This window comes from Odocoileus virginianus, chromosome 8, assembly GCF_023699985.2.
Source record: "Odocoileus virginianus isolate 20LAN1187 ecotype Illinois chromosome 8, Ovbor_1.2, whole genome shotgun sequence".
Classification (NCBI taxonomy): domain Eukaryota; kingdom Metazoa; phylum Chordata; class Mammalia; order Artiodactyla; family Cervidae; genus Odocoileus; species Odocoileus virginianus.
In genome coordinates, this window is record NC_069681.1 from 39,611,377 (window position 1) to 39,622,963 (window position 11,587).

The 11,587-nt window shown below is 37.9% G+C and overlaps 1 protein-coding gene across 3 annotated transcripts in view; it reads right to left on the bottom strand.

Moving 5' to 3' along the window:
* The window catches only part of GPR180 (G protein-coupled receptor 180), a 64,502-nt gene extending 54,562 nt beyond the window's left edge, over positions 1–9,940 (bottom strand). For all 3 annotated transcript variants that reach the window (XR_011489062.1, XM_020884419.2, XM_070471519.1), the window contains exons 1-3: positions 9,775–9,940; positions 7,561–7,719; positions 1,270–1,470 (exon numbers count right to left, since the gene is read on the bottom strand). Coding sequence is in view for 2 of the 3 variants with exons in the window: in XM_020884419.2 (XP_020740078.1) it covers positions 1,270–1,470; positions 7,561–7,719; positions 9,775–9,919 (505 nt within the window). In the remaining variant the exon portion in view is untranslated. The remainder of the gene's footprint in view (positions 1–1,269; positions 1,471–7,560; positions 7,720–9,774) is intronic.
* Positions 9,941–11,587: the final 1,647 nt, after the last annotated feature.

The window sequence follows — 11,587 nt, forward strand, 5'->3', positions numbered from 1 at the left end:
AATCAATTTTTTCTACTCAGGGCAGAAAATTAGTCAAATGAGGAAAAGTTTCTAAACCAAACTAATTGGGAATTATTCCTTGGAAACAAATTCTATACCTGAGGCTACAGACTAGGAAGAATCCTTCTGAAGGCTTTATGTTAAAACCAACACATTTCTAAAGCAACATGGACTTCTAGATAAGTGGGTCTACACATTAGATTAGCTAAATGCCTCACTTCCACTCCAAAACCAAGTCTATCTCAGTCTCTGGGGGCAGACATCTGTATTTTTCCCAAAGCTCTGCAGATGCATACATAGCAGTGGGTTGAGAGTTAATGAATTAATCCCTCAATGTAGAATTAATCAGATTTTAAAGCATCTAGATATTTAAAGAATGAAATGATGAGATCCTTGGAAATTATGCCAGCTACCGAGCAATGAATACTTTTGAGTACTTACAGCACTTTTTAAAAATCAATCCCCACATAAAAGCCTTGCAAAGAATCCCATGCTTAATGGAAATCTGTATTATAGTGCAATTTTTTTCCCCTTCATTTAAATACTCTTGGTGACATGACCAAAGTAACATTCCCCACTTGAGTAAAAGAAAGACAGATTTTAAACACACTGTAAGTATCAAATCAAAATCAGTCACAGGAGAAAAGAGATCAGAAGGAGTCAGGCCTAAGAACTGAGTCAGAACTTCAAATTCTATCAAGCTAAAATTCTGATGAATATTTTATGGGAGTAGATTTGATATCAGAAAACTTCATTAATTTTGATCCTTCCTAAAATTGTTGCAAGCTCCAATGAAAGCAACTCCTAAAAATATTCAAATACCCTAGTGAAGGACAGCTATATGAAGTAAAGGAGTTTCTATCCTACTTAATCACTGGGTTGCCAATTTAGATTGCTCAGTTTATCAACACTCTTCTGTTCATAAAAATAAAGTTAGCTTATCATAAAAACAGATTTTAGAATGCAGAAACTATAAACTATCCATAAGCCTACCAGCCAAAGTATGGAAACAATCTGTTTGTATTTTTGTACTTCTGTTTATTCTCTGCATTTTGTAACATAATTGAAAACATACAACATAAAATTTCCAGTTCTGGTTTTAAACTTAATAGTACAGCTGTTACAATTTTATAAGAAGGTTTATTTAACCATTTTTCTACTGTTGGACACAAGTTGTTTTTAATTTTTCAGTATTCGAATAACACAACATGAAGATTCCTAGGCATAAATCTTTTTCTACACTTAGGATACCTAACTGCATATCCTTACCAGATTCTCCAGCACTGAAATGATCAAATGGGTTCCCTTCGGCATCCGGGTTCAGCAACATCATTTCAAATGGGATGTCTTCCCCCTGAGACTCCTCCCCGCCCTCTCTGCACGTGTACTTGTCTGCGTAGAACACGTGCCACTTCTGAGGGTGAGGAGTCTGGGACACTGTTAAGTTATGTTCCGTCTGATTCATGGCCACTTCAAAGAAAAAAAAATAGCACTTTCAAAGCAAAACTCTCAAATGTAGTCATTGTTTTAGTCACACAGTCAATTTGAAATTAGAATTCTTTTGTTTAGTTCTTATTGCCTCAGTAATCCGATACACCCTGATGTAGTACTGGAATAAGTTCTGTAAGTCAAAAAACAGGTAAAAATATTGAATTTAACCAACCAAAGGAATCACTATAAAAGTTCCATGAAAAGATGTACAGAGTCATTCTGCTGTGCACCTGAAACTATCACATTGTTAATCGGTTACACTCCAATATAAAATAGTTTTGAAAATTCTATGTAATACCACAAATGACTAGAAAGGTTTCATTGAAATTCTGAATTTCAATTAAATATCTCCAAAGTTTTCAAGTAAGTGAGCAATACTAAAAATTTCTTTGTTGCAGTGGTAAAATGTGTACAACACAAAAGTTATCATTTTTAGGTGTACAGCTGTGTATTAAGTACATTCACAATGCTGTGTAAACCATCATGGTGACATTTCTGAAAATTACTTATTTGAGTTATATTTAAATATGGAGCATTCAACTTTGGAAACTGTTATATCTAACAACTATGGCTGACAAACACCGTCAAAAGATTGTCCAAAATCTCTTCCTGATTGGTTATTTCTTTAAAAGGTACTCAAAGCAGAAAAACAGAAATTACAGGAATGTAAGAGTTGTTACACTGGGTCAGATCTACATAATGTATTGAGGGGTGCAAACTGCTGGCCTCACACAGACCTGCACTTGAATCTTGGCTCCAGTACTTACCTTCTACATGACTTGGGGCAAGTTACATAAACAATGACACTTTCTTCATCCGTAAAATGAACATAATACTTAGAGCAAAGAGCCAATGCAAGCACTAAGTTATACACTCAGCATGGTTGCTGAATACAAGTTGCCCTTTTCCTTTCTTTAAGATAAGGTGATTACACTAATCAATGGTTCTCAATCCAGGGTAATTCTATTCCCCTGTAGAGCATTTGAAAATGTATAGGGACAGTTTTGCTGTCATAGCAGTTGAGAACATTCTTGAAGTGGGGCAGAGCTAAACCTCATGCAACCTAACATAGTCTCCCATGATAAAGACCTGTTCATACTCAAAACGCCAATAGTACTCCCTTTGAGAAACACTAAATGATGTCTGAGATCCCTTCTCAATCAAGACTATGATCCTGATCTAAGAGAAACTCACTACCACCATAAGTGTGGTAGCAGACTAAAGTCTCAAACACCATGTGCAATAAAGACAGTAGGAGAGTTAGAGGAGCAAGTCTTATAACCTTGGGACTCATATAAATACTTAACTTCTCTACATGTGTTTTTTCAGTAGTAAACTTAAGACACTTGCCCTGTTTGACTCAGAATCCTTGTAAGGAGCAAAGAAGACAGTAGATAAAAATCCTAAGTGAAGAGTTCTTAAAATATAGGATTATTATGGGCCCAATTCCCAAGTCCAGACTGCCCCTACTGCGTGCCAGCTAGTCTTGATCTTTCCCTCAATTGAAAGCACAAAACTTTTTAATAAATGAAAGAAATTTCTTGAGATAACTGTGGAAATTTGCGTATGGAAAAGATTTTAGAGGATACTATGAAATTGTTCATTTTCTTAAACGCAGTGATGGTATTGTTACGGTAATATTTATGGAGAAAAATGTCCTTACTCTTACGAGATGTATGCTGAATTCATTTCGTTTCAAAACAAAAATCAAACATACACAAACATAAAGCAAATGTAACAAAATATTAAAATTATTAAACCTAAGCCAAGAATATTCAGATGCTGGTTGCACTCTGCTTTCAGCTTGTATGTATAACTGAAAATTTTCCTGATAAAAAGTTGGAAAAACATTATTTGTAAGTTGTCTTTATCACTGAGACAGGAACTTATCTAGACAGGATTCAAATTTGGAGGACTTAAAACTTTACATTTGGGAACTTCATTAATAGTAGTTAAAATGAACAAGATGATTTTGTTAAGAATACCACAGCATTGTTCTTTTTTTTTTTCTGTCTTAATTTAGCTGACATTTATACTGTTTTTCTTAAGGCACAGCTTCTGGGAAAAAGTAGCAAGGACTCAAGCTTCTGTTAAATATTTGAAGACCTTTAATAAGAATTCAATATATGATCAATAAGCAGTTCAGAAATAAGGCTTTTGAAATGTGCAGCTTGCAATTATATAATCTGAGTTTATTATATAAAAGCTCTGCTGTGTTGAGGTTTTATCACTTCCACTTTTTCTCTTAAGATAACATAATATAAGAATTTAACTATTATATTTTCATCAATATACTTTCTGATGTTTCATTTTAAATTATGTGTTCATTTTAAATTACCACATCATAAACAGATACTGGCTTGAGTTTTTGTCTTGCTGCCTTTTTCAGTAAGCCTAGGAAATAAGCCTCTTGACAAAACTGCATGTTCATTGTTTTTAAAACAAAAGATTAGAGCACAGCATGCTTATTGTATGCTGATGCAATTAGTACCTCAAATATTAACAAAACTTGAATTGCAGAGAATGGTATTGAATGGCTAATTGCCCAATAGAATTATAAAATGTAATGAATACTGTTAACAAAATTACTCAAAATAATAAGTACTAACACTTTTAAGCAGTTAATAAAATATACCAAATGTACCAAAGGAAATATATACATATGATATAAAAAGACAATACTGAAAATGTTTTATATATAAAATTACATTTAATTCTTCTTATCTGACAGCAAATTTCTTTTGCATAGAAACTCATTTTCTGTGCTTTAAATGTCTTCTTTGTTTGCTCTAAAAAAAAAAAAAAAACCCTACAAAATAGTTTTTACCACTTAAAAAAGTCTGATGGTTTATGTCATTACTGAAACAGAAAAAAGGAAGACTGAAAAAGAATTCTTCAAACATTAATTTGGGGAGAACATATAATCACAAGCAACAGTCAACACTGAGATTTTTCAGATCTACTAATCTTTTCATAGTTCATGGCAGCAATAGCAATAAGGTTTTACATAGGAATCAGGCACAGTTAATGAGCTCATCACCAAGTAGGTGAAAGGCTATTAATACTTAAAAGTCTCATTAATGGTCAGGAAATGAGAATTTTTTTTTTTTACAAGGAATTATTTTCAAATATGTGATACTACTACACTGTCATGAATTTAAGGATATGCTTTTTGTTTCAATGCATCAAAGCTTCTAGATAACAATATACTATAAATATGAAAATAATATGCAAAAGTTAGAGAATATAGATTTTGTTAAGACTTGGCTTTTGTTGTGGAAAAAGAACTGATTAAATATGTAGAAAGGAATATATATGCCATCAGTACTTAATTTATTTCAGACTTTCAAATTTAACAAAACAATCTTCATTCCTCAAAAATTCCTGTTTCCTGAGATATTCCGTTCCAACAATTTCAAAAAATATCCTTCACATAATAGAGAAGGAAAAGGAAGGGAGAATAGAAAAAGAAACAACAGCAAGAGGTTTTATAAATTATAGCTCTCTATACATGCAACTCCACCTAAAGGGTCATAATTAGAATCACAGCATTTTAGACTTTTAGGAACCTTGGAGAAAACTAGTTGAACTTCCTTATTGCATAGATAGGTAAAGTGCAGGTGAAAGATAACAAGATCTTATTACAAGTTACTAACAGTGATTCTCAGTTTAGTGGTCTTTCCAGTGGACCAAGTCTTTCCATATACATAAGTTCTGTGGCAGAAGGTATTTGACTGATATAAAAATGATGTTTTTGCAAATGCATATACAATATGGTATAACATTGACCATATAAGAAAATAAATCGATTCCTACAGCTCAAAGCTTTAAACTGTCTGATCAATTTTTAACAGAGAAGCAAAAAGACTTTAAGGTGCCAAATACAAAGGAAATGACCTACTAACCAAAAACCCCTCAAGCACTAAGCTGCATGACAATTCATCCTACAAATACTTAGCCAATGCTTAACTGAGCACTATGGTGACTGTAAATTCTCACTCTCTCTCAATCACAAATGTAACTAATACTCATACTTCTTATCACAAGTTTCACATTTACTCACAGTGACCTGATCCATACCCTAGCAGCCTTAAGCAGTGTGGACAGTGTCAGTCTTTTGGTCCCTTGATTTATCACTAGTGCCTAGCATAGTATGGGAAGTATTGTGATGAATGAATGAATGAATGAATGAATGAATAGATCAGAAGAGCCCTTCTGCTCTCACTGATTGATTTTATACCAAATAAATATAAACGTGTAACTATAACAAGTGCTGTGGAAGAAAACAGGCTATAAAACCTCAAGTGTTAACTTAGAGGCTGGAAGAGTCAAGAGGAAGAACAAACAGGAAAAGCCTGTGCAAAGGCCCAGGGGAGCTCTGAGACAGAACCGGCACTGCCCACAAAATGAGGCCAAAGTGGGCAATGCTGTGAGATGAAGCTGGGCGTGGGGGGTTGGTATCAGCCAGACTCTCGGACGGCTTTCCTGATCCGGTTAGGAGGGCCGTCTCTGTTTCGGAGCAGTAGGAACCCACTGCAGTATTTAAGGGTGTGGTGAGGGTGTAAACCTGCGGTTCCGTAACTCTGCTTGCAGAGGGGGAACAACACCGTGGCAGTGGCCAGGCAGGAGGAATTGCAATAGTACAGGCGAGAGACTATGGCCTCCTGGAATAACATGATGGGGGTAAGATGAAGAAAAGTAGATGAATTCAAGAGATCTTTAGAGGAAACTTACTAGACAGGAAGGGGATAGAGAGGTTAAAGAAAGGAGTGTTGGAAGACTCCTTGGTTTCTAGCTCATTCACTAGGTAGATGGTGGTGCCAGTTCCTCAAACAGGGAACGCTGGAAGAGGATCAGGTTTGGATGGGCATGGTGGCGGACATTACGAGAACTGGGAACTGAAGGTCAGAACTTCTTATACTTATGTGGAACACTTAGCTGAGCAAATCGGTGTAGAAAGGCAAAGAAAACTGACAATGACCTTTTGTACGAATTTCCCAGATAAGTTCTACAATTCAGGATTGAGGTAAATAAGTAACTGTCTCTTTGATATCTGAATCTAGTCATTCAGGCTTCTTCAGCAGACTGTCAATGTCACCTCAGAAACCTAGACAAGAGATCCCCACAATAGGCGGCGATGATATGGGACTTGTACTCTTGTCCCTACTCAGGCTATGAGGGAACCAGACAGCTGCTAAGACAAAGAATGGATGTTTAGAAATGGCAGGGCTTGACTGACTAGACTAAGAGAAGACTCAGAGACTCATCAATACGTAGAACATGGTAGGGGAAATAAAGGGCAAAAGGGGAGAAAGATAATTCCCAGTTTTTCTCATGGATATTTCACATTCCTAATTAATAACCAGTTAACTTCCAAGGGGTAGGATGGGTAGCATGGCATAATAGCAGGCTCTTTATTTCTGCATTAAAAATACCTGCACTCACTCTGGATGGCAAACACCCTAATGCATGGGACAATGTTGATGAGAACGGAAGAGATCAAGGATTCGGGCAACAAGAATAATAAAAGCAGAGCCTCTCCAGAGGTGAACCTTGCAGTTTACAAATGATGTGGTCCTGGGATGGTCCAAAATGACACATTGTGGCACCGTGTGACTAGGTCCCAAGTGTGCCAACAGCATATTGCAAAACAGCGTCACTTGGGGTAAATTATACAATGAACTGAGATAACGCATGCTTAGTGTTTAGCTTGGTGCTACCAGACAATAAGCATTCAACAAATATAATTATTCACTCCATGCCACTGGGTCAAAATACATCTGCCATATTGGTAGGAATTATGTGGCCTATGAGAAGTCTGAATGAAGGAAAGCATACCTTTATAAATTATCTGCATATTTTTTTCAAAGATTTTGAATAAGAGGGGGAAAAGGCAGTCTATCTTTTGATCAAAGAGATTAGTTTCCTTAAAATTTAGCTTAAAATGTACCAGGCAGAGTGTGGTGTGTGCTGTGCCATGAAACATCTTAATATGTAAATACTATACTCCCAACATTAAGGAGGAAAAAAAAAAACACATAATGATCAAAGAAAAGGGGAAATACTCACTTGTCAACTGAGCTTTGGATAATTTTTCACTGCAGCTATACTCAGGACCACCTTCCTGCAGCTTTAGCCATTCCTGGGCTTGGAACAGGTAGAGTTTAGCTTCCTTTCCAACTGCTACTGCTATGTTGTTGATTCTGACACACAAGAGAGCATGGTCACCTGGGACATCAAAGTGAAAATTATCAACTAGTTTGATCTTGTATGGAACTGAAATGGTAGGACAATTCAATAGCTCTATCAAAATGGGGATTGAAAGAGCACAATTTTTCTTAAATCTCATTTTAACTAGGTACTTCATATTAGAATGATCATCCCATTCAGACACAAGTTAAGTGATTATTCACATTAATTATGCAAAACAATGTGTTGTGTTTCCTTATGCTTCAGCTGATAACTGATTGCTTTTCACTGAATAAACAGCAACATCTGCTGTAGGTAGACATGCACTGTGATAGAATTTCGCCTCATTTTGCAACCACTCCAAATCTTTAACACTTGTTTATAAATTATCTATAGGAATGTCCTGCCAGTTTCTTTTGGTTTTTAACATAACATGGATGCTAATATTTAATTATTCTTTTACTATAAAAAGCAAATATATATAATATAGTAAGAAAGTTTAAATAAATGAATTTCAGATATACTTGACATCTGTGACTTTTACATAGGAATTTTCAGAACAATGTATGTTGTAAGACAACTATACAATGAGCCTTGTTGCACACCGCAACTACATTTAAGGCCTAGAAGAGAAATGGCAAAAAGTAGGTCCCTCTAGGGAAAGGGACTGTGAGTAAGGAAAAGTGAAACAAGGGACTGTTTTTTCATCTTAAGATCTTTTAATTATCTTGTTATTGTTTTATACTATTATCACTTTGACAAAACATTTTAAACAAATTTATATGTATAGTGTGTATCAAAAAATCATTTAAGTCTCTGACATAAACTAATCACATTATAAATTATCAACAGCCTTAAAAGTGATTCTATCCCCTACTAACATTTTGAATCATGTTCTAAATTACAATTCCTATTTCGGTACTTACAAAAGTATGGTCTTGGTACTACTATTTTACTGAATTCGAATTCACTGAAAACTGATGATAGTAAAAACACACACAAAAAGAGAAAGTGCATATGTTAATATACTTGAAACACTCTATTCCTCACTCTTTCCTCAGAAATCTGGATTTATTACTTGTTTCTCCTCTATATCTATCAGGTAATCATCAATTAAATATTTGGGCTGTCTAAGCCTGTCTGCAAATCATAAATAAGCCATACACGCCAGATTTTCTGATGGCACTGTCCAGACTGTGCCATTTATCGTAGTGACATTACTATCACTTGTGCATGCCACACACAGCACGGCCAAAAATAAAATAAAATAAGGGTCCTAACTTCATCAGAGCAAATAATTATTTGAAATACAGTAGTAGTCAAATTAAGAGTACTAAGAGTAAGTATCAAGAAAAACAAACTTGGAGGGTGCAAATGAAGCAAAAATTAGAATGAAAGCAGATTCATTCATTTAATAATTATGGATTTTTGAGGGGGACCAGAAGTGAAGAATCAAATGCAATCTCATTTCAGAAAGGTCACATAGGATACAAATTAAGAAGCTTCCAGGACGCACTTGCATGCATTTCTGTCAAGTTCATCCTAGGCCTCGTGGTCCACAGTAAATCTAGGGAAGTAAACAAACTATTCCGACAACAGTGACAACTAAATTATAAGACGTGGTGAGGAGAGTTCGAAACTTCTGTGCTGTAAGCAGGTTTTAACAAATTGATCCTAAAACAAAAAGGACAAAACCCAGGAAATCTCAGTTCTGGAACACGTTCAAATGTAATTACGGTGTCTTAGTGTACACAATCAAGCTGACAGGAGTGAATAAAGCACGCTTCTTTGAGCGAAGGATCTCCAAACTTGCAGCAGGAGAGAGAACAGAGAGGAAAACGGGAAACGGTCTTTTAGGTGCAGGATACAATCCCTCATGGGGGAGCTGCAACAGAGGGGTTGGCCATAAACCCACGCCATGATTCGGGAAGCCGCGGTAGGGGAGACAACCGGCGACAGGGGAAGCGCAAGTAAACTGGCTGAAGTCCCTAGCCTTGCTGCTGCCAGCTCCAGACTCCCCAAGAGAGGCGGGGAGGGAAGGACCCGCGGGATGGGCCCACGCGCCTTCATCCCTCTCCCCGGCCCCGAACCTACCGTGGAACTCGAAGTGGCCGATGCTTTGGCCCTGAGCGTCTCGGGCCGTGGCGCTACTGAAGCTGCCCCGCAGAGTCTTACCCTGGCTGCCTGGTGGCCACCAGCAGCAGGTGAGGGCCACTGCCAGAAGCCGCAGCCCCCCCATCCCCACCTCCTGCTCGGTACCCACACCCCAACCCCTAACCGCCCGCGGCCGCGGCCCCACGTCGACAGCTTGAGATGGGGGGAGGGGGATGATAGGAGCAGGACCGGCATCGCGGGCCCGCCCCCAGGAGAATAGCAGCCAATGAGATGGGCCCCTCCGCCACGGTCCAAGGGTATCCACCAATCAGAGGCTGACATGGGCGGGACTGCAGATACGGGAGTCCCATCACTCCCCCGCGTGTTGGCTAGTTCCCGCCTTTTTTATGGAGACTCAGGAGGATGTTGCTTCTGGTTATGGAAAAATTATTGCCCTTCTCTCAGCCGCGCGCGTGGTGCCACTGCGCATGCGCCTGCGCGTGGCATCGGCCCGAAAGGTTTTCCCGTGATGTGTGGGTTTCGGAAAGAAGACAGACACAACAGCACCATTTCTGGTGACGTGAGGAAATGCTCCACCCAAGAAAGTCCTATGTGCCCAATTTGATGTCTCAAAGGCAGGAAACTGCCCCTGTCCACAGCTTAACGCCTGGCCACTTGGCACCTCCAACCGACTTTTCCCTCCTAGGTTTCCTGTCTTCTTGTGTTATGCCATTATCCCGGAGGCCAGAGAGCTGAGAATTGTAGCAACCCCTCACCCCTACCCCAACCTCCATCCTAAGCTCCCTCCATCCAATCAGTTCAAAGAACCAGTTTATTAGAGCTTCTTCCGTTCGAAGTACTAGCCTCTGTACTACCCAGGCCACCACCTTACCATCATTTACTTGGCCTATGACAACTGATTTGACAATAGTCAGTTTTCTTCAAGTGGTTACACACAGTCCATCTCTACACTAGAACCACAGAAAGCTTTGGGAAACACTGTATGACTGTATCACTTGCCTTCAGAGGCTCTCTGCCTTAGCACACAACTCAAACTCTTCAGAATATGACTTTCAAGCCTCTCAGATTTCCACCTCTCAGTGTTTGATGTCCATCCTTATACGGAGCCACTGTAGTTTGCCGGACACACTCCAAATGCTCCCTTCTGGGCCTATAGCATTTGCAGATTCCTCTGGCTGCAGTATTTCACATATTCTACTGTTTAACCCCCACGTTATCTCATTTTCCTACTCTATTTTCCCAAGGCACGTTAAGAAGACATTCTCAAGCCTTCAGATCTGTGTTAGATACCCCAAGAACCAGAATCTCTTACTACCCTACCTGGACACTTAGCCAAACTATATTGTAAATGTCTACTGATTTATCTGAATACCTTAATATATTGTAAGCTCCAGCTGGTCAGAGACTATATCTTGAGAGTAGACGCTCAAAATCATTTCATGAATAAATGTGTATAAATTATTTTCATTTGACAACAAGCTTTTATTACATATAAGCAAGTTCTCACAACAGACCTTGTAATTTAGAAAAGGAAATCTTGAGGGAAAACTTCATATCATGTATCCAGCATTTTCTATAACTCTGGCTGACTAGGAATAAACTGGAGATATTAATATTATGAGATTTTTAAAAATAACATTATTTTTAATTATAAAAGTAACTCATGCTGCTTAGAAAAAATTTAGACAAAAAGTATGAGATAAAAATGGAAGTCCTCATTTCCTCATTTCCCTGCTCATACTGATACCAAATGTAACTCCTTGTTAATAGTTCAGGGTGGATCCTTTAAGAC